The 27785-nt window shown below is 36.5% G+C and overlaps 2 protein-coding genes across 3 annotated transcripts in view; one reads left to right on the forward strand and one right to left on the reverse strand.

Annotated features, from left to right (window-relative positions):
- Positions 1–24109, reverse strand: part of cftr (CF transmembrane conductance regulator) — a 51334-nt gene extending 27225 nt beyond the window's left edge. Inside the window, exons 1-11 of the mRNA XM_055022674.1 lie at positions 23818–24109; positions 22830–22940; positions 15985–16096; positions 11694–11909; positions 11499–11588; positions 8262–8425; positions 7924–8049; positions 6487–6733; positions 6065–6157; positions 3604–3780; positions 3209–3400 (exon numbers count right to left, since the gene is read on the reverse strand). Coding sequence (XP_054878649.1) covers positions 3209–3400; positions 3604–3780; positions 6065–6157; positions 6487–6733; positions 7924–8049; positions 8262–8425; positions 11499–11588; positions 11694–11909; positions 15985–16096; positions 22830–22940; positions 23818–23870 — 1581 coding nt within the window. The 5' untranslated portion in view covers positions 23871–24109. The remainder of the gene's footprint in view (positions 1–3208; positions 3401–3603; positions 3781–6064; positions 6158–6486; positions 6734–7923; positions 8050–8261; positions 8426–11498; positions 11589–11693; positions 11910–15984; positions 16097–22829; positions 22941–23817) is intronic.
- Positions 24110–26472: 2363 nt separating this feature from the next.
- The window catches only part of asz1 (ankyrin repeat, SAM and basic leucine zipper domain containing 1), a 46349-nt gene continuing 45036 nt past the window's right edge, over positions 26473–27785 (forward strand). For both annotated transcript variants that reach the window (XM_055022687.1, XM_055022688.1), the window contains exon 1: positions 26473–26618. In XM_055022687.1, coding sequence (XP_054878662.1) covers positions 26511–26618 — 108 coding nt within the window. In that variant the 5' untranslated portion in view covers positions 26473–26510. The remainder of the gene's footprint in view (positions 26619–27785) is intronic.

Consider the following 27785-nt stretch of genomic DNA (forward strand, 5'->3'; position numbering starts at 1 on the left):
ACATGGAACATGCAGAAATGTGAGTCATTTTGTATCAAGAGATGAACAGATCACAAATTGAACGTCTTAATCAGCTTTCTCTACCTCATCATCAAATTATTAAGAATGCCACATCAGAACACAAACCACGGGTCAGAGACGCACATGGGCTTGATAAATGGACAAGCTAACCAGTGACAATAAATGGAAACCAAAGAGACAAACTGACATGATGAAGTTTATACCATTGAAACATCCTACCTTCTTTACAGTACCTTTCGCTGTCCAAATTGGAGCATAGGGAATCAAGTTAATATGTTAACACCTTGTACAATAAGTCAGCATAGCAAGACAAAACTAAGTCACTCAGTGAAACTCCTTCTAAATTTAAGACACTTAGGTTTTTTTATTGTCTTAAAAAGTGGTTTTAATCTATTTTTTGGACAATGACTGCTTAAGAACTTGCTAAATCGTGTTACAGACTCTTTGCTAAGCCACTTAGCATTGACTAATACAATCAGTCAAACATTTTCTTCCATACAGAGTCACCATTACATACACAAATGTGACTGAATACACACTGCAAATAACAGTTGGTAAAATTTTCCTAAGCAAGTTGAACCTGGACTGAATTCTTACTGTAGCCAATTATACACTTCTGACATAAATCTGGATGAATATTTGACCACTCTTAATTTCAGAATTCACCTAAACTGGTTGGTTTTCTGGCAAGAAGTAGATATTTTGAGTAGAATTAACATATTTTCAAAATGGGTGTAGGCAGGGTTCATTTCAGAACGTTATTGTCAGCCTGCTTTATCTATTCTAAAACCTGTGCTGGCATACACTGGCATGAAAGTAGTCCTTCATTTTTGTTATTCTGTTCCATTATGCAAAAGAGCAGAATCCATTTCACTTTCATTTTTAAACAATGTATTTACTAAAAGGAAACCTTTCTGTTTCCCTTTTGATTCCAACAGTTTTAAAACAGATGTTTTCTTCAACTGGGTGCTCAGTTATTACCTATGGAGTGGTCCCAATGTTTTCAGGTGTGCTGTGGTAAACCCACGAGTGAAAAAACCCCAGCATTGACCCCTTAGTGTACTCAAATTTTAGATTCATCTCAAAATTTCCATTTCTTTTAAAAACACTGGATGAAACAGTTTTTATCCAACTAATTTACATTTTAAACAGGAATGAGATTTTGGAGACTTCAGAACTTTAAGGCTGTGATTGACACTGTCAACCACAGTATTCTAACATTCTATTACATTCGTTCATACCTGCAGGACTGAAGTTTCTGTGTTCATACACCAAACCTTAAGTCCATTTAAGAACCTCTGTCCTGTGCAATTCTTCAAGTTTCAATTTCTGCCCCTCTTCTTTTTTTCATTGTATCTTCTGGTATAAGAGTCAATTATGAGAAACCACGGCATCTTTTTTAACTGTCTGATTTAGCTTCTTATGAACACTAACCGCCTGAGGACTAATGTTGGACACCTCTGTGCTAGAAGATTCCACACCAACAAATGCATGCATTTGTTTAACTGTAGCTTATTAAATTGTTCTGAAGCAGAAATACACTGGTCAGAGTGTCATTAAAGAGGACCAATAGCAAACAATACAGAAAAAGCACCATTCTTTCAAATGCACAGGTTTAAATTTAATGGCTCATGAATCAATTTTAGAGACAAGCTTTAAAATCTGAAACATATCTAATTTGTTATTCTTTATATTACACACACTCAAACATTTCCCTTCATGTCTATACAACAGAAATGTAAAGAATTGGGAAAAAAAAGCTGACGTCAACGTCACTCTTGCGTCCGTACTTCCTGAAAAACAAAACAGACGCCTCTAAACAAGGCTCGCTGGCGCTGGATGCTGGCTCTGTTTGCTGTGGCAATATAATGTGTTTTTGTTCAAATGACCGAGGCAATGTCTGTTCTACAAGGGATAAAGCAGTGAGTTTATAGTTCAGTGGCGTGACCCACAGCAACAGTTGTGGGAAAAATATTGAATATAAATTTCACAACTACTACTGAAATTTTCAGTAAGTGTTTGTTGTTCATAACAAAATGATTCAACAGGACAAATTAAGTCAACAAAACCCTCTAAGGTTTAAAATGTACTTCTGGTTTACTGTATGCTGCCAGTGACTGAGTGAAAAGAGGCTCATTTTCCACAGCAGTGACATAACCAGGGAATTCAGGAGAGACTTTATTATGCTGAGTGTCCATCACTCAACACTGAAACTCATGAGTGTGAGTGTCTGTGTTGCTGTGTAGGAAACAAAATGTGCAAATACATATGTGTCTGTCAGTAGGTAATTGTAGATACCGCATATAGAGAACCACTTTCACAATACTTACCAGCAAAGGAAGAGCTTTTGTGAAAAGTGATGCAGTCCTCCCATATTTTGCATTTCTACTACGTTTCTACTAAGTTAGGTTGAAAGGTATTGTGGTTGAAGTTTTGGTTCAGGTTAGGGGTAGAGTTGGGGAAAATGTATGGGTTAATGTATGCAATTGAATAAATGGAAGTCAATACAAAGTCCTCAGTTTGTATAGAATTACAAGTGTGTGTTTGCATGTATAAACCAGGTTTTTATATCCTTGTGGGAACCTTTCTCTGTCTAGAATGTAGGGTTGTGGGGACCATTGCTTTTTGTGGGGACGTTTCCTTGGTCCCCTTGAGGGAAAATGCAGTTTTCGGTTTAGTGGTTAGGAATGTGATGGGTAGGTTTAGGGTTAGGGTTAGGTCTGTGATGTTAGCGTTAGAGGTCAAGTAATGGTTATGCTGCAGAAAATGAATGGAAGTCAATGAAAACATGACCGTTTGGGTGTCTGTTTGTTTTGGTGAGTTGGAAAAGTAGACAAAGGGAACCTGGAAAAGTTAGACCTGGAATAAAACAGAATCACTAATGCCCTTGCAATGGTCCAAAGGAGCAACTGTTGACATTTCAATTTAGTGAAGAAACAAAGCAGCTGAGATTTGAGCTAAACTAAGAGCAATAAAATATTTTGTTTTCCATCACTCTTAGTAAATTATAATCATTGTGCGTTTTGCTTGTTCTTAAATATATTATCTCTTCAATTGGAAGGCTTGCTTCTCATGTTTCTTGGTATGAAACAAGTTATCCTTCATGGGGTGAATTTTTATTTTTTTATTTGTTAGAGATCCACGAAAGAAGAAAGAACGGATGAGCTATAGGTAGAAGTGAGCATACCTCTTCCAGCTGGCAGGCCTTAATGATGGAAGTGTAGCGAAATTCATCATAAGTCAAGCCGAAAAGGATGTTGTCACGAATGGTCCCTGGCATTATCCAAGAAGTCTGTGGTGAATACGAAACCCGACCGCTGTGTCTAATTTTTCCCTCTGATGGTACCAGCTCTCCCAGGATCATCATGAGGAGGGAACTCTGAATAAAACAGGGAAGACTAACTTGTACAACATTTTAACCTAGGTTAAAATTTTTTGGGTTAAAATTTTAACCTGGGTTAAAATTTTAAGGGTTTGGTCGCGTCCTGCTGCGTTTTACAGTCTAAGCATTTCACTTACAGTACTCACATTACATATTTTTAATATAACTAGCATAGGCACTGCTTTCACTGTTTGAAATACCTTTCCAGACCCAGTAGATCCAGCCACTCCGAGCATCATGCCTTCCTCTAAGCGTAGGTTGACGTTTTTGAGGACAGGTGTGATGTATAAGTTAGTGAAGAATAGTCCATCGTCACCGGTCATGTGTCCATTTGCTTTGTTCTCCCGCTTGATCTTCTCAAAGAGCTCAACAATATCCTGCAAGAGAATTTAGAGTTTGAGTAAAGTTTGACGAAAACACACAGGTATTTACAGCCCTTAGTACTATGAAGATACCAGTCCACGAAAATTCTGTTATTAAATGTCCACCGTTGACTTGTAAGAGCTTACCATATCGTACTACATATACATTAGCATAACTTGGCAGGTTTGGGTTGAACTATTTTCAGGTTTTTTTTTTTTTGTTTTTTTTTGCATTGCCTTGAAAAAGTATTCATATCTCTTGAGGATTTTCATACTTTTTCCATATTACAACCACATAATGTTTATGTATTTTGGGGGGGATTTGAAGTGGAAGCTGAAGGATGAATGATTTGCAATAAATTTTTTAGTCCAATACCACAATATCAAACTATTGTCCAAAACTTGTTATGATTAGCAGGAGTACCATATCAATCCCTCAAAAGTCCAAATAATATCTAAATTAGATAAGTGACCAGTAAAGGGAGAGAAGTAGGATAAGGAAGTTAAGACCATTTCACCATCACCATGACATATCTGGCAAACTAAATAAACATGATCAGGAATGGAATATTATTTGTTTACGGGGAAATGGGATTGCTGAAAGAAAATTCAAAAAATTTAGGCTGTTTTCCTGCAAGCAGAATAGTTTTCAGATACTTTTACCTCATCTTGTGCTTTCAGACAATGACACCAGAGTAAATGCCTCTGCATGTGAGGAAAAGAAGCACAAGAATAGGAGAAGACTCACAAAGACCCACAATAGCCTTTTTCAACCCATCTGTCACTGTCTCTGAACAGATTAAAGGATGACGCAGAGCTATGCAAGAAAAGGGGAACCCTGCATGACTGACTAGGTTATTCATTGACCCCCCATGACGTTTTATGGGCCTAAGCTCTAGTAATGCCAGTATTAATTGTAGTTTGTTCCTGAAATTCTCATTCTAATGAGCTGACGTACAAGCTGTCAGCTGTAAAAAAAAAAAAAAAAAGAAAGAAAGAAAGAACAGCTCCACTGGCATTTGTGAGCGAAACCACACATTCCAGGAAGAGTAAAAACAGAATTTGGGAATTGGGTAATGAACACCAAGTCTCAGAGGGAGAACTAGAGTGTTCCCAGCAAAGGGGTGACACCACCTGGTTAATTAACTATGCAAAGTAAGGGATTGCCAGGCGTCTGTTTTCTCACGGTATTGGGTAGACAATGAATCACACCTGTTAGACTAGTTTTACAGTCTTTGACTATAGATAAGAAATTACAATCCTCTCCTGGTGACAGTGAGGAATGAACTTTTACACCTGTAACTCATTGTGGATTAAGGAGTTGACTTTCCTCGGTGCCGTATTGCCAGAGCTTGGCATAATGATAGAGGAACAGGAACAACAAAATATTCCCACTAAAAAGACCATTGCTGGATTTCATGCTGACATACGGCAAGTTAGAAAGTATAATTTTTTGTCTCAACACATTTCATACACTGTCCTGTTATTACTAATATAAAAATCAGATGAAAAAACATGGCATCATCTGGTAAAATTATTATTTCTCCATAGATGATTCATCTTTAGGTTTTACATCATACATACAATGTGTTTAATAAATGAAGGATTAAACCTCTGGTGAGTTGTATTGTCAATCCATATAAATGAAAACAACTTGCGGCAGCATGTGACTGACGTGTGGTCATTGTGCAAAACCAAGTTCTGTACCATCACATTACCTTTACAGGGTTTAGAGCTTAACTAGAGCTTAAGAGGGAATGAATTATGAAGGCCTGGGTTGTTAATAAGAAGAGGTATGCAGGCCTTATTAAACAGGACTAAGAGTTGGATTCTCAGGTGTCCAGTTGTGAATGTCAAAGTATCATAAGAAGCACCAGTGCCTGTACCCAACACAAGTTACAATGCAGTCATTCTGGTCTAAAAGCTGAATTCATTCATTCATTAAATAATGAAAAGTTAGTTCAACACTAAATTTGAACAAAAATTTTGTCTAAATGTGTCATCATATTTAAAACTGTCCTTTCAAATTTCAGAATCTCAGCTTTAGAATAGCCAAACATTGATTCAGAATTACTGCAACAACCCAACTGCAAAAAGAAAGATATGGGTTCATTCATATGAACTTGGACTGCTTTCACACCAGCCAGATTTAAGTGATCGAACCCTAAATTAAATATCTGCTTACAGATCAGGGTTTAACATGGACTAATGCCTAAATGAGGACAAAGTTTACCTTTATACTGGAATTAGATATATCATGCTCTAGGATTGTCCAAGTGCACTGAGTTTGCAAACGAACCTCATCCCAGGATGCAGAGACATTGATCAGCTCCAATCCGATCGTGGTCAAGCTGTAATCCATTACTTTGTATTCTTCCTTAAGCAAAAAATCCTGGAAGCGAAACACACACACACACGCATTCAGAATGGACAATGCCAGTGTTTCCTTCATTATGATGTTCTGTAAGGCTTCAGATGCCAAGAGCAAAATTGAGATTTTACATACAATTTTTAAAATTAAAGCAACAATCACTTCCATTTAACACCAGCTTTATTAGTCATAAGATTCAGATGGAATGCAGTCCTTTCTTGCGTGAGACACATTAATATCTGAAAATCAAATTACATTATTTGAAACAAAGGTATCCCTAAAAGTTACATAAATTCTCAGAAATAGATCAGTGTGCTTAAAAAAACCTAAACAAAACTGATTCTGCTTACCTCGATCTTTTGGACCAATGCCAATGTGTCGTACCACATCTGGATGGAGCCTGGCAGTTGGCGGGTGAGCGTCATACGTAGCACAACGCAGTATGACGCCGTGGTGAAAATCCGCCGCAGTATGATACCGTTACTGAGTGCATATGGGACGATGGCCGATATGATTACCAATATGGCAGAGAAAAAATATGAAGCACTGTAGAAATAGCGCAGAGAGCCAATCTTTCTGGTTAAAGTCATTTCATCCCTGAAAGGAGAAGAAAATTGACATTTTAGGCAAATATATTATTATACACAACTATTACTTTACACTAGGGGTGCACAGTTGTTTTTTGGCCTATCAGCGATCTTTAAGAAGCCTGACCTGCCAATTCTGATTTCGGCTAATATCTTTTTTTTTGTTTTTTTGTTGCTAAACACAGCTACAAACTGATGAAGTTAGGAATAGGTGGATGATGGCAGGGCAAATGGGGGCAGTGGTTGATTTTCTTGACTGTGCAGCAGTAGATAAGATCAGTTGATAATATCTATGTCACATATTAGCATCAACCAATCCCCAATCTCCAAAAATTCAGGAAATCAGGGGGAATTTAGTGACGGACTCATGTTTATTCAATGACATGTACATCAGAGTCTAAATATTTGATATTTAAGATAGCAAATTTGTTGCTGTAGGCATTGTTGGAGACTTTTTATATTATATTGTGACATTACAACTGTACTGTTGAGGACTGAATATTTAGATTATTAACACGGAAATGAAAAATCTGAATGTCCATCAAATGTGTAAGATATGAAGACTGTTTTAAAGAAAGAGTATCAAAATGAAACAAATAGGAAATATCAATCAACAGGCAGTGTTGAGCAACTCTTTTTATAACTGGTTGCAGGAGTCTATCCTAATGAAGTATATTACTAACAAACCAGCAAATCAACTGATTTATTAAGTTGGAGAAATATATTTAACTCACATAATGTTTAATACTGGTATGTATCCTTAATACTGGTATGTTAACACCAGCCCTAAAGCCTTATAGACATTTCATAGTATCTGTTCATGACCTTTCCACACTAGAAATTACACAATCAACCCAAGACTTCTGTATCAGAATGTTTTACTAAAGGTTCAAATCAATGTTTTCTACAATAAAAACTAGATTTTCAAGCTTGGGTAAAAACAGTATTTCCAAACATTTTTTCACAATTTTAAAAAGGTTTTTAACAAGAACCATCAGATATTGTTAGACATAATTAATGTCTTCATTTTTTTTCCATTAAATTGGATGACAGACCATCCCTCCACTACAGCAAGCATAACAGAATACGACTGATATGAGCAGCAACTGAATAAAATGGCACATTAAAAAAAAAAAAATCAAGGAAAATCATGCTTTAATTGCTTTCATTTTGTGTGTCTAGTGAGTAGTGTTGCCTTACTGTCTGATGTTTTTGATGATGATTTCCATCACTTCCTCCCAGCCGTACGCCTTCACCGAGTGAATGTTTTCTACAATCTCAGAAGTAAGAGCCAAACGTCGGTTTATCAGCCCGGCACGCTTTGCCCTGCATGCAGCAGGCATATTAACATCGTAACAGAAACAGCACAGCTAGAAAGTTTGCATGTTTGTCTACAGTAACAGGAAGCTAAAAAAAACTGAGAAATTATTTGATTTGAACAAATATCTACAAAATAGTAGTGTTGATATGTTCTATGCTATACTGGCTTATTTATATTCTGTGTGTATGTGTGCATGTGTGTGGTGACGTGTTCTCACCTAGGAGGTCCCATCTTCAGGGACAGCCACGCTTGGAGAATGCCCAAAAGAGTGAGAGCTGCCAGGGCACAGAAGCCATTGACCTCGATCAGCTCCCAGATCAAACCAGTACACAGGATACACTGCAGAGGGGTGATCCATACAAAGTGTGCTAGACCCAGGCTCTGGAATGCAAACACACACACATGCGCACACATATTATTTAATGAGTACAAAGAGGCACATTGCTGTTGCTTTTATACCTCAAGTGAGGGAGGAGTCTTTGAAGAAAAAGACCGAAACAACCAAAAACTGAACAATCAAATCAAATCAAAAATCAAAAACCTTAAAACCTAATTATATATATCTATATCTATCATCTCTATATATATATTTATAAAAACCAAGGACAGCACAAATTGAATTATAGAAAAGCAATACCATGGAAAATGATATTGCCTTATCCCAGTTCTGCTGAGAAACACTTTCACTAACACCAGGTGAGATTAAAACGTCCACCAAATGCAACGTATTTGGTGGAAAACCCTAACCCTAACCCTAACCCTAACCCACATCGAAGGTCCATGATTTTCTGCCATGATGGAGAATAGTTCAAAAGATTACAACATTTTGGAGAAGCTGTGAGAAAACTCCCCTCTGTCTCTAACATGTGGCTTTGACAATAATCACAAACTGTGACCAACGACAAGCACAAAGATTAGAACTGCTCACCAGCAGGGTTTGGCCTACAAGTAGATTTCCTCCATTTCAGAAAAAATGAAAAAAAGCAATTAAAGAGCACCAGAAAGGTACACACTCACAACATAAATGTGCATACATTTAAAATATTACTAATACTGGTCTTTAAAACTCGTGAAAATTGTTTCAATCTCAATGTCCAATTTATTTACATAGTATTTTAAAAACAGGTGGAAAACTGCACCAAAGTGCTGTACAAGAACAACAATAACACAAATTGACAGAAGCAGAGTATCAAACACTTCTTCAGATAAAACCCAAAGACTAAAAATGAGTTTTGAGAAGTGATTTAAAATGATCCAGGCTGTGGGCAGATCTAATCTGGAAAGGTAGAATAGGAGCAACAACAGAAAAAGTCCAATCTCTTTTCCTCTAATGTCTCTTTTCAATTGTTCCACAATGCAATACAGAAGTATATAAAACTGCTACCATTAAAATGTGTCTCAAAACAACGCTTGGCCATATTTGTTACAGCCAGAACTCATTTTCAAGATTTCTTTTTATTTTATTTGCTCTTAAATTTATAAGCATGTATTTTAATAACGTACAGTCTGCATATATTTTAAGGTAGCTTTATCTTTGTAAGGTTACCACTACAGAAATATTTCTGTAGAAAACTGAGAAGTTGTTTTGGTGGTTTCATTTTATTTACACCAATCAAAGTGAAGCAGCACAATACAGAGCAAATCTATTGATGTGACAGTATGAGTATATGTAATATACATATTGAGAAGAACTGAATGGACTGCACTAAACATTAACTAATTATTTTTATTTATATTCTCTATGCCTGAAAGATTTTTGGTGAGACTTGTTGTTTAATGCAGTGAAGATGGTCGAGTCATTTAGAAACCACAAGTTGGCCAAAAGAAACTTTTACAATATTATTTCTCATTTTTGAGAAATAATAAACTTTATTTTTTTCTTTTTCTCGTGTTCTATTTTGTCCATTCCTTCTGGCTTTTAATAAGAATTAAAGGGGGAGGAGAAGTCAAAGTCAGATTTATTTCTATCCATCCATCCATTTTCTGTGCACTCTTGTCCCCAGTGAGGTCATAAGGAGTTCTGGTGCCTATCTCCAGCGAAGGTTTTGGGTGAGCAACGGAATCACCCTGGACAGGTTGTCAATCTGTCGCAGAGACAGACAGGACAAACAATCATGCACTCACACTCACACCTAGGGAGAATTTAGAGAGACCATTTCACCTGACAGACATGTTTTTGAACTGTGGGAGGAAGATTTATTTCTATTTTATTTTATTTTAACATCAAGATCTGAGCTCTAAGTTGGGAACACTTATTTTAAATTTTTTTGGATATGGCATTTCATCTAGCCGTTTATCTTTCTGTTTTCACTGCTTGTTTTGGCATCATCAGTCCTCCGTAGAAACAAAGAGCTTCTAAAAAACTCAGATACAGATGAAGGAGAAAGAAGAAACGGAAACAAGAAGGATTAAAGATGCAACCAAAGAGTTGGAGAAAAAGGCAACAAATTACAGTGTTGTATTCAGATTATCTCTGATGAATTTGACTATTTAGGAATTTATCTGGAGTCACTCTTTCAAGTGGTACCATTTTTTATCCTGAATATTTTTCCATTCCTACAAATAATGATGTTCTGCCTTTAACCCCTTTGAGAGAGAAAAAAGGGAGAGCAGCTAAAATGACAGCCAGGAAGACAGAAGAAGACAACAAATTAGAGCTGATCTTGATTCAGTAGCAGTCAAGCTTGTAAGCTACACCCCTATGTGAAACATGCAAGGAGGAAATCCTTCCTCCCATTTTAAAAAATGAATTCCAGGCTGAAATGTATGCAATGATTTTAGAAGTGCCCCAAGGACTGTATGTGAGATGCATGACTATTCACAATGAAAAAAGTGACAAAAGCAGCGCAGTAAAGAGTTCCAACTCTCACATTTCAAGAATCCTCTTTCATCAGTTCCTTTCTGCTGAATCTCACCTGTACTACAGGCGAAGCACCAGTTCTCAGTTCATGGAGTGCTCTGTTATCCATTTACTTGTAAGTTTCCTCCTTTTATTAATCAGGCCCCCCATCATACACCCTCACACACACATGCATGCACACCAAGTAACTCGGTCAGCAACTTATTTTAGGTTGGCCACATATAAGCTAAGTGATAATTGCCCTGAAGCAGATTGCAGAGTGTTTCTACATTCAACGTCCGGGTGACACCCCAACAACACAGGTGACAGCACACACACTTGTGCAAATCCTTCAGCTGTTTAGCATAGCCTCGCATTTATTTTCCAACCTGTTGAATCGCTTACATGACAAACACTCGATTGACTCGGTGTTGTGTCCTCACATTCTCAGAAAACAGACAACAGCTGGGTGTCATAATAAAGATGACGCTTGTTGACCTGTTGTCAACTTTCACATTTAGGCTGGATTTAAATACAGTAAGCAATGATCCAAACTCTAAGACAAGAGGATGTTTCACTGTTTTCGATTTCAAGTGCAGCCTTCTTTTCTCCTACCTCATCCAGCTTGTTGAGGTGGGCAGACATGAGACTGACGAGCTGCCCGGTGCTGATCTTATCCAACACCCTACTGGACAGCTTGAGTGTCTGAAAAAAGTAAAAATTGGGGGCTAGTTGAAATTCAATGATCATAAGTGAATTTGGAAGAAAAGTTCGTCACACTGAAAGATTACTGGAATCTCCCGATCATACCTTTTTGTATATGAGGCTGAAGAGGGCAATGCGAATCTGCATGCCGAGGTGGTGCAGGCCGTAGAGGGCAGGCTGCAGCAGGATGAAGCGAGCGGTGAAGAGGAGGCCGAGCCCCAGGGCCAGGTAGTACCCCTGACTTCGTTCCGGAGCATGGAAGGGGTCAAAAGAAGCAATAATGCGACCTGAAAGTTGAGGCTGCACAGTCTTGGATGCTTCCTGCAAAGGAAAGACGACACATCAACAGGTTACTGTCGCTTTTTTTTTGCCTCAAACATACCAGAGTGAAATAGAAATCCTTAATCTGATGCTTGAGATTAATTATTGATTAATATCAAGGTTGAAGGATACACTCAACTCACAAAGTCTGCCCATGGTTTTAGATTTTCTGTCATCTCCAGTGTTTTCATTCAGGGTATTAGAGGCTGCAGTGAAACCTACATTCAATACCACCAGTTTAATTTGACAATCAACTCTTTTTTCTTTTTACCAAAAAGTTTTTCCACACCTCAGCTTTTATTAACAGTTTGGAGTGATCCAGTGAGAGTCCTGACATGAATATGGTAGAGAATTTGTAGAAAGAGCAAAAGATTAGGCCTAGAAGGCCTTTCATCCTAAAAGACTTGGAGCTCTATATCTATCCAAAAAGTATGATAAAAATATGAATAAAATCCCTGTGAAAATCCCATTATCAGAAACTGGACAGCTGGGCTGGACTCTCTGGTACAGAACTTAACTGGCCCAAATCTTACCAAAAGAACAAGGACTTTCTTGTATCAGTAGGACAAAAGTCACATGTGGGGTACCCCAAAGGTCCATAATGGTTCCCCTCCTATTTGATATCTACACGCTCCCAATAGTTGAGGTTATAAAAAAAATATTAGATTAGTTACGCAGATGATACACAGCTCTCCATTATGATGTCACCAGGTGACTCGTAACAAATAAATGTGTGGATGTTTCAGCATTATCTATTACTTCAGGTATCACACTTAGAAACGAGAGGTCAGGCTGATCTGAGAGTAATGAAGAACTCTGACCTGAACATACAGAGCCACATAGAGACAGTTACAAAGTCAGTCTTCTTTTACCTGAAGAACATTTGTACGACTAAAAGTCTAATGTCCCAACAAGATCTTGAAAAACTCATCCATGCGTTTATCTTTAGTTGCATTGATCAATGTAACAGGTCTGTCTAAAAAAATCAAGCTGCAATGCAGCTGATCCAGAACGCTGCTGCTGGCATTCTCACTAAAACCAAGAAGATATAGCACATCACCCAGTACTAAAGTCTTTCCATTGGCTCCCAGTAGTTTAGTGAATAGACTTTAAAATATTTTATTTTGAAGTCTAAGGTTTAGCACTTTAAGCCGGATGGGTTAACACCAGAATACATTAAAGACCTGCTGTTGTGTCATTCTTCAAAACCTCTAAAGTCTACCTGTTACAGTCTACTTTGCATCCCCAAAATTAAAACCTAACATTGAAAAAACAGTATTCAGTTTTTATCCACCACTAAGCTGTAACAAACTTCCAGAAAAGTGTAAAGCTGCTGAAGTACTGAGTTACTTTAAATCAGGGCTAAAACCCCATTTGCTTTGAGCTGCCTTCGATTCATAACTGAAACATCATAAAGATCCTGTTTTTCAACCTGTTATCATTTTTCCCTTATTTTGCACTGAAATGATTTTTGCTTGTTTGTTGATTTATTTTACTTCTAGTCATGTAATACATTTTGAATTGCCTTACTGTTGAAAATGTGCAACACGAATAAAATTGCTTGCCTTTTTGTCTGAAGGTAAGGCCACACACCAATGCATAAAGATTTAGCATATCTACAATTACATCTCTGTAGATTAGCAGAAGCACTCACATGAGGCTTGTTCGTCAAATTAAAAACACATTTTGAAAACACCAATCTGCATTCAATGTTTACGTATTCAAATGTTTTTATTAGTTTGATGTAATATTCTAATTTTAAATGTGTTTTTATTAGCTGTTAGCAAAAAACCCCACCATAATTACCATAACAAATGCTTGAAAACAGCAGTCTGTGTGTAATTAATCTATATAATGTGTAAATTAACTTTTTAATAATATAATCCTTTAACAAGAGACAACTGTATTTTGCAATGCCTTAAGGTATAATATCATTTGCAATAAAATATGCAAGAAATTACATGAAGGATTCTTTTTTTTTATGGAACTTTTTAAATAATTATAGATACAAAATAAGAAAACTTACCCTTTTCTCATTGTGATGCTAGTGAAGCTGTCTTCACTCATTAAAAAAAGAGTATCTGAATGTCACCACTTCAAAAAAGATGACTCATAATCCACTCAGACACCAGGATCAACAATTAATTTGTCTACAGAATAACTGAGGAAAAATGTGTTGACTTGAATTTACTCCTTTCAGAACAACTTTATTCCCACAGTGTCCTCTGTGGATCTAACAAGCATTCCTGTTGTCGAGACAACCAACTCCCACTGTTCAAAGTTACAGAGTAGCTGCTGCCCTGGCCCCCTCATATATCTGGGACAATGACACTGCAGTCCAACATGCCTGTCATCTTCAGACATTGCTCCACCTTAGAGTTATTGGTTTTGTCTGGGGGGCAACAAGCTTGACCCAAGACCAACAAGTTCCCAGTAGTGGAGCCACAGTGGGTTGACACAAAGTTTGATCAATTTAGTTTCACTAAAAATCTGCAGTTGGAGGAAAAATACATATTTTAACTGCTTAGCAGTTAAAGCTGTAGTATATAACTTTTATAATTAAAAAAGAAAACAAAGAAAAGTCATTGACACTATGTTATGAAACAGCTAATATGTCTGAAAATTTAGCTGCTCTGCCTTCTCGCAGTGCTCCAAAGCAATCTAGAAACAACCAATCAGAGGCCAGAGGCGGGGCTTAGCACTGTCAATCACCCTTCTGTCAATCACAACCTGTCATGAATGCTAAGGGTAGTAAGCATGGCCACTGATGGCAACAGATAAATGGTTTTTCTGTAATGCTAAGTTATTTCTCTGCCATCAGCACATGTAGCAGAGAGTACATGAGGATGATTGACAGCACTAAGACACTCCTCCTGGCTCTGTCTGATTGTTTTTGGTTGACAGCAGAGCATTTCTTCAAACAGCAATAGCAGCTCAGGGAGGAGGTGAAGGAGCTTGATCTTTTCACAGATTATCTGTCTCATTACATACTGTATGTTGACAGTTTTAAGAAATATGTAAATATGTTGGTATAGCACTTTTTTAAAGTAAAAGGGCTGTACCAACTAAATCAATCATATCCCATAGCTTTCACACATTTTTGGTTAACAGCCTTACCCAGTCAAAGTTCAGACCTAAACTAAGGTCCTTGGTTAGACTTGAAAACTGTCACAGCAGGTATTACGCAAAGAAGAAAGGGCAAGAATTTCAGTCTCAAGAAAATAACTCGCTTTATTTGCAGTGAAAGTTGGCAACATAGCATATTAGGAATGTGTCATATGGACTTAAAATGTTATCAATTTTAGGTGCTATTGTTCATGACCTATTCATTACAATTTTTTTAGGTAACTGTAGGTCTGATGGCATTATGCCACAAACATAAATATTGTTCTCAAAACAAATTTGAAATTGGCTTAATCATATTTTTGAATGAACTTTAAAGATCGTCTTATGAAACATACAATGGAGAAAAGAGCACACACACACGCACACACACCCACATGCAATCACACACAGATAGTTCACCCAAAAAAAGGATAATTATTCAAACTTCAACACAACTGTTTATAGACCAATGGTCTATAAACAGTTGCAGAAGAGTTTAAATATCTTAAAGCTGCTGTAAAGACAGAAAATATGTAATAACTACAATGAATTAGTAACATTGGAGAATTCCACTAATGTACTAATGTTTTGGGGACACAAAACAAAATTTGGGTTGGTGAAAAAAGTTAAATATATATTATATAAAAAGTATTAAAATTAAAGTAATTTTCTTGAAAACTTAGCATGCTTTAAAATGTTTTCTCCAGTTTTCGCTGTGTGTTACTTCAGAAACAATAGGTTGTAAATCCATTCAGTTCACTCCCGATGAGATCAGAGTGGAAGCGTGTACATGCCCTTTGCAGTTAGAAAAAAAACACCATGTTGCAAAAAAAAAAAAAAAACTTAACAATAAAAACCAAGAGCTAGATGATCTGGTACTTGCGTCACATAGACTGAATTTTTAAGGAACAGAATTTGCACAATACTTACCATCAGTGATAAGAAACATCTACAGACAAACAAAACTCACCCCGAAATAGAGGAGGACACCGAAGAAAGCGAACGGGAGGAAGAAGCATCGCGCCAGTGCTTTCAGCAGCTTGGGCCTGCCCTTGGCCAGCACCACCTCTTTGTCCCATTCCCTGCAGGATGGGCAGAGTTACAGCACAGTTAAACAGCAGTAGAGCAATATATCTACCAGACATATAGCAGCAAAGTTTGTCTCTGGTTGCTATTTGGTTACTACTACTTTTGTGAAAAAGAAAAAAAGAAACATGTTTAGGAATCTGTTCAATAAGATCGACTACTGGTTGTTGCTTGATGATATTGGCCTTCCAGTGCATCACAGGTAAGCAAATTTGTTTAGAAAGAAAATTGGACAATATGGTAAAAAAAATTTGTGGTAGAATTAAATTAAAATGTTCAATAGAGGTAATTGCAGGTTCTGTAAACGATTTATCACATTTTAATTGGAAACTATATAATGACCAAAAAAGCAGTATTTTGATTTCATATACGCATTTTGCGTATTGGAATTATTGATAAATTATTGAATAAAAAGTTGTAAGAGGTCAACAACAGATATTTATTGCTTTTAATGTTGTAAGCTATTAAACTGTCAGAATGATGCAAATTGCTGTTTTATCCATTCAGCTTTCCAGTGATTCAGGAACTCCTGATCACTCATGGAACTATGCTGCTGCTACATGTTTATCATTCAGATGCTATTTTAGGCTTGAATAGCTTTGCTGATGGACTAACTAACACAACTTGAACACAACGACAGTCTTTTGCGATCAGATTGTTATTTTTTTTAAGCAAAAGTGAACACCCACTGGGACATGTCATCCAATGCTGTCGTTTGTGGATGTTGTGCCTCAGATTTACAAGTGTTCCAGAAACGCACTTTTTCAAAGGTTCCGCGCTGAACTTTTGTATGAAAAAAGGAAAAAAAGTGACTAATGGCTTTAAATTTTTTAACAATTTAAAATCTATGCAATTAACTAATAGACATTATGTCAAATTCCTGGCCATAGTAAAACATAATACTGAATTTTTTTAGAAGTAAAATAAAATCATTGTTTTATTGCAATTTCACTCAGTGGAAACACATTTAGATCCAAAAACTTTCTAAGCAGATGTCACATATTGTTAAAAAAAACTGTATAATCTGTGTAAATGGATAGGACAACAATAGACATTATGACTCCCACAGATGACACCACAATCTCTCTCTGAATTGGCAGATCAGAAACACTCTCCAGCCCTTCATAATCTAATGTCATTCTGGTCATGGATACATAAGTGGAAAAGAAAATAATTAGGAGATAAAATAGTTTTTGAAAAAAGGCTACAGTGAAACTTTAATTTTCATTTGAATAGCTTTTTCAGTAGAATCTAATATTATGACATTTAGTTCCACACATTGTGGATGTAATCCTAACCTGGGTCTGAAAAGGCATCAAACTTCGGATTTATTTTTGTTTTGAACAGATGAGACCATAGAGGGCATAATACATAGCCATGTTTACTGAAACATAACACAACATACCAGCTGCCAAGCAAGGTAATGTGACAGTGATGGTTTGGGCTTGTTGAAGCGATAGGCAACCATGAATCCTCTGTATACCAAAGTGTTCTGTTCTAGAGTTGAACATGAGGATGTCTGATCACAACACTAGTAACTCTTGGCAAACATAAAGTCATGGATCAGGACAATTTTCTCAACCATGGCAGTAAATTTAGAAGAGAGGAGCTGAGAAATAAGACAGACATCCTGCAAATGGCAGAGTCCGTAACCTGATTGAATTGCTGTAGCTTGACCTTAAAGGAGCAATAAATAGAACATGAATGAACTGAAGCTAAGAACAAATAGCATTTCCTGTTCAAATAGCCTGAAGATGGCTACTTCATCCTTGTTTATTAAATAATGTGATCTTTTCATTTGTTTTGATTTTTGTACACTTGCGTTTGCACTGTGATCATTTTGGAATCTAGAATGGTCGGCATTCTTTTAAAATATCTGTATACATAAGAAAAAGAACTAAATTACAGCAAAGAGTGTGGTTTACGGGTGAGATCATGGGCGCTGCCAGGAATTTTGGGTCCCATGACAAAAAAATTAATTAGGGCCCCCCTGGTGTTACAATTTCTTGAGTCTATTTGACCCAAATTTTAAAACCTGGCAAATGTCTTGCTTTCTTTGATACTAGCACAGCATTTACTGCTAGTGGACTTCACATGCAGCAGTTTGCATGCTGTATGCAAATAGGCTGCTTAACTTTTTTTAAAAATTAGTTTTAGATTACTGAAATGTCTCTCCCCAGGAGGAACAACCATAGGCAACATGCAAAATGTACATGAAGCAATCCAGACTTCTCAAAAAATGCTATGTTGTTGTATTTCATTAAAGCTGCAGTTTATAAGTTTAATAAAATAAGTTTTCTCCATATTTGTTAAAGCTGTCACCATGTCGTGCCAGTTTGTTATGAGACAGATAATCTGTGAAAACAATTAAACAATTACCTGAACTACTATTGCTGGCTAAAGTAATGCAACATTCCAGCCGAAATAACCAATCAGAAGTAGGAGGAGGGTCTTAGTGCTGTCAATCAACCTCACTCACTGTTGTGTTAATGGTGGATAAACAACTTATAGTTACAGAAAAACCGTTTATCTGCCATCATTGGTACCTGTGCTACCAAGACTGAGCATTCACAACAGGTTATGCTAGCTGCAGCATAGCACAGAGAGAGGGACAGAGAAGATGAGCAGTCACATGACACTGTGATTGACAGCACTAAAACCCGCCTCCTGCCTCTGATTGGTTGTTTCTAGATAGCAGAAGGCAAATACATTTTTCACAGACTATCTCTCATGGCATACTTTCACAACTTAATGACAGTTTTAAAAAATATGTCAAAAAAATATATTTGATAAAAGTTACATACTGCAGCTTTAATTTTAATTAGGAGAAAACAGGTCAGGAGAAACATGGTAACTTATATCTCTAATTTAAATGCAAGCTACAATAAAATTGATTGGACTGCTTCCAGTCCAGACAGAAAGCTGTTTTTTATTGTCATTATATAAAGATTGTTTGAATTTCTGTCAGTAATAAATGTATTGTTTTTCTTGTGAAATTGTAAGAGCAAAGATGCAGAGAAATTCTTGTGATTCTCTGGAATGATTCTAACTAGTTTGTTATTGGACACATTGGATCTATTTAATTTCTTTTACTATATTCTAGTTCCTGTTCAGATAAATCATTCCACAAATGATTTACCTGAGCTTGAAAACTTGAGCGAAACAAAAATGATGGAGTGGCTGATAGTAAAAAGCACACTTTTAAGGAGGTTGAATACACATTCCAGGAGTCCTCAATGTTTGCCCATGGAGAAGACTGAAACAAACAAAGCAACCAATGCTCATTTATCACCCTCTGGGCACACTGACATTTGCTAAGATTGACTTTTTAAACACACATCTGTATTAACTGGTCTGTTGGCATCACTCAGGTGATAAGAGCCCCTGGGTGACCAGCAAGTCCAAGGTCAATGCGTAACGCTGCGGCTGTTTAACACTGAAAACTAAATCTGTTCATTCTAAAATGGAAAAAAATCTCTTCCAAAATTGTTTTTTTTTTTTTTTTTTTTTGTTATTATCCTTTGAAGTCAATCTGGAACCATTGGATAAAAGAAAAAACATGCAAGTAAAACATTTAAAAAAATCCTCGTCCATTTATAGTTCCAACACCTGATGCTAAGTGAAACCCTTCATTGGGGTATAACATAAATTAACGTCTGATATTTTGCAAGAGGAAAAAAAAATAAAATGGAAAAATAAAGAGAAATGGTGAGTAAGAAGGAAAAGGACAGGAGTATGAGATCAATAAAGCTTCCACCCACTGCTTCGCTGTTTGTTGGCATACACAGGTTTGGTTTGTGTCTAACTAAGTTTCAAATGCCAGCCCATATTTTATATGTGTTCAGAAGAGAGGATGGCATGTGGCCAGCTACTGTAAACACACGGAAAGGTCAGATGCACAATTTTAAGACAAATGTGGAGATTTCAGCTTCTAACCCAACTCGTTCTCAGTGAAACTCTCACTTCTTTACATTTAGCTTGCAGTAGATATGTGTTGTACTGTCTAAGAGACACGGTTGGTCTTCAAACAGACTTGGGTTTCCTCTTCTTGTCTTTTGCTACAGATGTATGTTAGACAGTTGAGGGCGATAACTAGACTCTATGACAAATTCCTGTAGAGTTTTTGTTCAGTGTAATAAAGCCATTCTTGTACCACAGTGCAATAAATTCAGAGCAATAAATGCTGATAACTGTTTTGGAAATCCAGTTGCTGCTCGAATCAACACATCAAACCACAAAGTAATTAAAATCAGATCAGATTGTGGAACTGAAGGTGTTTTTGTGTGTGTGTGTGTTTTTTTTGCTCTCAATGTGAGTTGTTTATTTTAGCAATCTGTTACTAAAGACAGGAACATTTTACACATTTAATATAAAAAGATATGTATTAAAGTATTCTGAAAATTTTTTAGAAATGTGAATGATGAAGAATAAATGTGGCTTGGGATCGTTGCTGATGGAGTTTTAAACAACTGGAAATAGGACAATGCAGTTCGGGACATAACCAGAGAGTAAAGAGACAGAAAACCGCAGCCAGAGTTGTTTTCAAACATGAATTTGATCTGTTGTGTAAGGTTTTTACTTTTCACTGCATGACATGACAGTGTACTGTTGACTTCTCCGGCTTTTTTTTTTTTTTTGGAGGGTCTTTTTAATTGTCTGATGGATGTTTAGTCAGCCACCTTTTAATATTTCTAATAGAAAACAAGCAATATTACTGTTGACAAGTAAAGAAGAACATAAAGGAGGACTGCAAAGTTAAATTTGGCTTAAATTACTCAAATTATCTTAGTATGCCACCCGTGCCTCTATAGGCAGGTAGTACCATCCTAAAGTGTAAATGGTAAATGGTCAGTGCAGTGTAACCAGTTATTTAGATGATTTCCCTTACTTGTTTTTATTTTTAGTTTATTTTTAGTTATTGTATGTTTTTATTTTCATTGTCGTATTGGTAAGAATATATTTTTTCTTACACAATAATTTGTTAAATATATATATGCTCCACACTCTTGTGTATAATTTATGAATGCTGTAATTTGAAAACTATTTAAATTATTATAATAATTTCAAGTTTGGTGAACTTGTTGAAGTGGTATTCCCATTTGTTAAAACAGGAAATTAAATAATGCTTTCTGTTGTTCTGACTGAACTGAGTGGCTTTGAGGCTGTCTTGGTAAGCGCACCAAAACCATTTTTTTCAACATGTTCGCCTTTATATCACAACCCTTTAATATGTAGTTATTTGTTTTCATAACAATGTCATGCTCTGGGCCAATTTCAGTCACAAGTTTTGGAAACCTGGCAAAAAAAAAAATTGTCTGAATATAGTTAAGTGTAGCTTTTAATGTAACTTGTGAGGATAATGTTTCTTGGAAGAGTATTAATATTATCAATATTTTCCCTCTTCAAAACATTACAACTCCAAACATTAGGGTATTTTATATGATAAACCAATACAATGTCGTGTATGATTTTGAAGTAAAAGGTAAAAGATTAAATTTTCTTTTTTTTTTGGAACAAATACAAATTTTAAATATGTGGTGTGCAGATGTAATCAACCAAACTGAATCAATACTTTCTACAACCTGATAAATCACAGATTTAAGTCTTTTGAGTTAAAAAAAACAAACAAAAAAAAAACTCTAGATTTATCTAGAGATCTGAATTTTTAGCCATTTTTCTCAGTAAAACTTCAGACAGATTGGATGGAGAGTATCTGTGAATAGCAGTTTATAAATCTTTCCACAGACAGTCAGGTCAGGTCTGGACTTTGACTTAGCTATTCTATTTCACAAATATACTTAGATCTACCACAGGTGTCAACCTCCAGTCTCCTGGGGTCGGGGTCCTGCCACTTTTAGATGTGACTCAGCTTCAAAATACCTGAATGACACAAAGGTCTTTAGCAGAACGCTACAATCTGACTACATTCTAATGTATGTCAGTCATTTAAGGACTGGAGTTTCACACATCTTGAAACACTAATCTCAAGCCTTCTGCAGCCTCTAATATGTTTTCTTTCAAGATTGTTTGGAATATTGCTCCATTCATCTGAAGAAAAGCTTCCCAACAGCAAGAAGTTGCACCAAGTTGTACCATAAATGGCTCTGGAAAAAATGAAGAGTCCACTGCACTGAACCCCATTGAAAACCTCCTGGTTATTCCACCAAATCTTGATTTCTGAACTCTTCCTGAGTTAAAACATGAGTATTGCTGTTTCTAAATGAATATGAACTGGTTTTCTTTGGATTATTTGAGGTCTGAACTCACTGCATCTTTTTTTGTTATTTTGACTGTTTCTTATTTTCTGCTAATAAATTCTAAATTATTGCTTGGAATTTCAGAGACATGCTATCAGTAGTTCATAGAATAAAATAACATTTCATTTTACTTTTTATATCAATAAAAATTTAAATTAAATGATCATTTTAAGGAGGCTCTTTCTTTTTTCCAGAGCTGTACATATGATGTGCATGGTGAAGTACAATGTTGCGTTTTCTTCACACAGTACTCAGCATTTTGTCCAGCGCATCTTCCTCCTGGCACTCTAACCAGGACCTGATGGAGTTTGTCTTTTGTTTTTGTTTTTTTGCTACTCTTTCCTTTCATTTAATGTTCAGCTACATTGTATTGGTCTATCACATAAAATCTCCAAAATAAACAACATTTTATGGCTGTTCTAAGGCAACACGAAAAAAGTAACTGTGAATTAAAATATTGTGATGCACAGACCTTTCAAGTCTCTCAGAGAGGGTGTCTGCCAGGTCAAACGAAGGAGCCTTGTAGACGTCAGTCAGCTCCAACTTCTTAGTAAAACCTTTCCTCAGTAGAGGTGATATCCACCTGGGGAGGGGGAACCACAGAGTTGACTATCAGTTGTTTGAAGCTATAAAAGGAGTTCAAAGACATTGCTCAACACACATGAAAGCTGTTTGCAAAATCATAAACAAATATGTGTTTAAATTGTCCAAGACGTTTTGGAGTGGATGTCAGGTTTTCTCTAATCTAAGGAAGGAGACACAAAAAGCTGAAAGCTCTGGTAGGAAAAAGAAACAGGGATGTTTAAACTATGCTTGGTTGTAATAAGAAAGGAACCTACACTTATGGTAGGTTCAGTGTCAGATGTTTGGCTTGATTTGCTGTGAAAAGATTCAAGAAAGGACTATTTAGAGGTACTGACAAATGCTGAATTCTGCTTCCTTATTTCTGATCCCTCATTCCTGATGTGCTTATTGCTAAACTATAGTCAATTGTTTTTATCCAAAGGGGGGGAAACAAATCGCTAACACACAAATATTATTGTCAAGTGTAAAACACATCAGGTCTGAAAATATGACTTCCCCAAGCCTTTTGTTTTCAAGGGCTTTGTTTTTGTTTGTTGTTACTTTCATCAGAGGCTTGCTTTCTCAGATTTGTCTTCATTTTGAGTCCAGTTTCATTTCAGTTTTCATTTCATTTCTTTGGGTTTACATTCCCAAAGATGCAGCCCAGAATCACCTGCCCGCTCATCGGAGCGCAGCTCCAATTACGCACAACTTCATTTAACAGCAGTGAAAATCCTATTTGCAGAAAGATACTTTGCGCAGTCACTGACATAATTCCGCTTCCCATTTGACAAAGTCACATCAAAGCCAAGGCCGTTTCTGAATTAAAAGTGAATGAAAGTGAGAAATCCCGCTGGTCGCCGCCACAACAAAAATGAAGCAGAGCCGTCGCTTACCAAAAGACAAATCTAGAGAAGAAGTTTGCATCTTCCACCGGTGACTTCTGCATCCTAAGAGCCCCGCCAGTTTGGTTTGTCTGCACCTGAGCGTCCCTGAGCCTCGATCACATTAGTGTGTGCCCCCCACGCCCGAGGAAATTCAGACAGGAGGGGTGTGTGATTTTATCCTCCCTCTGTGTTGGGGCTTAAAGTAGTGCTGCAGCCGCGTTATTTCCCCCCTCAGTCCCTACACAGACCGCAATGTGAGTCTTCTGTCTCTGCTCTGTCCACTTCCTAAACTCTCTCCCTTTCTCCTGCTGGCTCTGCGGGACAATGCAGTGACAGTCCATCTTTTATTGGTTGACTCGCCTGAACTTGCGTTGGGACGTCATTTCCACGCACAGAGCCTCGGGTTGCATATTGTGGCAACAAGAAGAATAGGTGGGAAAACCAGCTGATGAACTGACAACTCAGAATTTAAGCCTCGTGATATTGTTATTTTCAAAATCGAATTGCAATAACAGCTTTATGAAATGACTTCTGCACTGAACTGCTAATGAATGCTGACCTACCTGGGGTTTTATACTGCAGTACACTTTGGTGCTTGTCCACGACTCACAAAAAAGACATCAGAAACAGTTCTGGGACATTCAAACAAATCTGATTTTTATTTTATTTTTTTATCAGGAGAGGGAGGATCATAACCTCAAGGCATTCCTGAAGGGAACAGAGATAAAGTGCAGCAAGCCTTTGGTCGAACTCCTATCAATATAATAATAGTACCCAATCATATCTTTCAGGAACTTTTTTTTTTTTTCGTTTTGTGAAAAAAATCCTTGAAGCTCATGTCAGCAAGGAGTTTGTTTATCTCTGCTGGTTCATGTCTGAAGGAAAACAGATGGACTACAGAGCTGCAGATGCCATGCTGTCTCTTTAAAAGACAGACATATAATATATAATTATGTAAAAGTTAAAATCAACAGCAAGATTGTGATTAAGAGTGCAGAATGTGCTTCAGATCACAGATACAGATAGGAGCACATATAGTAGTATATAGTAGTCACTACACTTTTTGTCAATGTGATCATAACAAACTCTGACACATTGAAGAAAAAAATAGATTTATGCAAAATTTGTGCACATGAAATACAGAACTCTTTAAATTTTGCTTGAAGTAATTTTTATCATGATTTGTCTTTACAAATCATGATAAAAATGATTTGAGTGAGCGCTCAGTCGAAACATTTCATATTATACTTCACTCTTATACTTATCACGTTAAGTTTACAGAGTTTTGACTCTTATTTAGTTTTCTAAAGGTGCATGTAAACATGATTACATAGAAAGAAAAAAAAATCAATTTCTGTGTTTAAAAGAGAAAAAAAACATGGACTTCTGCTACAGGTTATTTACCATTTTTGCTGAACAAAACCAGTGCATGCCTTGCCCAGAGGAAAGAGCGACCCCTTCTGGACGGGGTACGTCAGAGTGCTGCCAGGTCTGGTTTGGTCTGATTTAACACGGATTAAACGCAGCTTGAGACACAAGCAAATAACCAGGTAAGGCTTTCAGTTTCCTCGTTTATTTCTTTCTCCATCTTTAATCTCTGTATCTACTCTGAAGGGCGACCTGTGCTCCTGAAAATCATCAGAGACCCGAAACACCTGCAGGATGCTCAGCAGCGATACTAACAACCACCCAGGAATACATTAGAAAAACTCATTTGATCACTTCAGTTTCAGATCCTCTTCTTTTCTTATTTTAGTTGCTCCGTTTCGATTCCATATTTATAAAACATGATGCAATTGCCTCCTATAAGTATTAGTTTCATAAGTAGTTGGGAAGAAAAATGGAAACGGGCTTCTACCACCTAAGATGTGTTATTTTGTAATTATGTTATTTATTCATGTTAGTTTTTTACATTTTAGTCTTCAAAATACCAGGCTTTGCACATAACATTTTTATGATAACATTACTCTTTAAATCTTACTTGAGCAATTACTTGTACAATTACCTTTAATTTTTCCTGGAGTAAAACTGTGTTGAAGTTTTGCTGTATCATTACAATAAGACGTGTGGCTGTCCCCAAACAGTTTTAAAACAAAAACATATAGGCCTATTCAAAGTTGAAACTTTTGACTTCAACAGCAAGAAATTGATTTCCTTTCTTTACTTTTTCTTTCCAAAAAAGTTTAAACTTTTGACCCCAAAGGTTTAAACTTTTGGGGTAAAAATTATATCTGCTAAACTACATACTATATAATTTAGCATGTAATTTTAATCCTGTGTAAAACCTATTTATGAACTGAAAATAGTGCACCACACTGTTCTTCCAATTTAAAGTAGTTTTAAAGAAAACAGAGAAATTGCTGGAGAGAGTAGAGATTTATGAAACATGGAGTAACGTACTGAACACTGCCAGTAAGCTGGCTGAAAGAAAGGTCCATTTTCCTCTTATTTAAGATAGCAAAAGTATCGCTTAAAGCTATTATTTTAGCCACAGCAGATACTGGCGTATTTTCTCAGCAGAGGAAAGTAAGTCATCTCAATACAGCTGTAACATGTTCCACTTTCATTAATTTATTATTATTATCATTATTGTTTTAATTTAATATGGTAGGTCGTCACTTATCATTCCCTCCGCCTCCTCCCTCCTCCCAGCCGCCATTCTGTTCGCTCCTGTTGGCTTCCACTAGCTGCTAGCTGGAAGTATGGGAAGCGTTAATGAGTTCGCCTTCCCGGCTGGAGATGAAAGCGACGCCAGCAATGACGAGTGGGACATTGGCTCCTTTTCGGAAAACAAGACTTCTGGGATAAAGGTTACCTTGAAGAAGTTTGAGTTTTGATTCCGCCATTGTTTTTTTAATGTTATTTTTTAAAGCTAAATCCGAATAGCAGCTCGGGGAACTAACTCAAGCTAGCTTAGCAAATCCTTTTATTTTCTAAATGTATTTGTTCTAATCTCAGTAAGATGCTTTAGCGAAAAGGTCGTAATGAACGAGCAAACGCCATTTAAAAATATTATAAATTACAATAAAATGATTTAAGTACCAAAATATGCGAATCCGGAACAGAGAAGACTGCGCCAAATTCTGCACTTTCCTGACTTTTTTCAGCAGCTCAGCTGGGACATCTTCGCGCTTGTTGCCATGTCATCATGGAGTTGATTTGTTTAATATTTATTTTTTTTAAATAGCTGCCAATAGTAGGTATGTTAACTAAATACGTTTTCAGTCTCTATAGAGGTTTAAGATTGAAGGTTTTATGAATGTAGGGTAAAAAATTGACAAATTAAGAGCCTACATGTAGAAAAATGTGTGGAAAATCCTATTCTGTCAGCAATAAAATCTTGATTATCGGATTATTCTTGGGAAAAATAAGGATGAAAATAGGCAGGAGAAAAAATTAAAAGCTTGAAGTTTTTATCTTTCACAAGCAGGAAAACAGAAGTACAGTGTTCTTGTTGTCTTCTATGGCTAAAAGAAGCAATTGATGGGAATTAATACATTAAAGCAGAATCTCCCATTCTGTTTAATTCACAAGGTAACATGTATTAAAACCTTCATAATAACTTTTGGATTTCTGAACATCATGAGGATGCAAACAATAAAAAAAAATAACAGGGTCATGCAGAGACCTTTGGAGCTCACATTTAAAAAAGAACACATTGACCAAGATCTTAAAACATCTTACATCAACACAGCAACAACCCACATTAATCAAGAATCTAATTGGATTCTACTATATCATTTCCATCATGCGGGGACAATGCAAAGCAAATGTAATATATTTTCCCCAACAGGAATAAAGTTTCTGTTTCTGCTGCTGACAGTCCTGGAGGGCTGTTAGTACAAGTTGATCTGAGACTGTAGCTGTTAAACAGACCAGAGGAGAGAAGGTCAAAGGTTATGAAGTTATGAAATTAGCACATTTTCTACCATTTTACTGATTAAGCCCTAATAATATCTATTTAACCTCTAGAACAA

Source organism: Poeciliopsis prolifica, unplaced genomic scaffold (assembly GCF_027474105.1).
Source record: "Poeciliopsis prolifica strain line A6 unplaced genomic scaffold, Auburn_PproV2 SCAFFOLD089, whole genome shotgun sequence".
Classification (NCBI taxonomy): domain Eukaryota; kingdom Metazoa; phylum Chordata; class Actinopteri; order Cyprinodontiformes; family Poeciliidae; genus Poeciliopsis; species Poeciliopsis prolifica.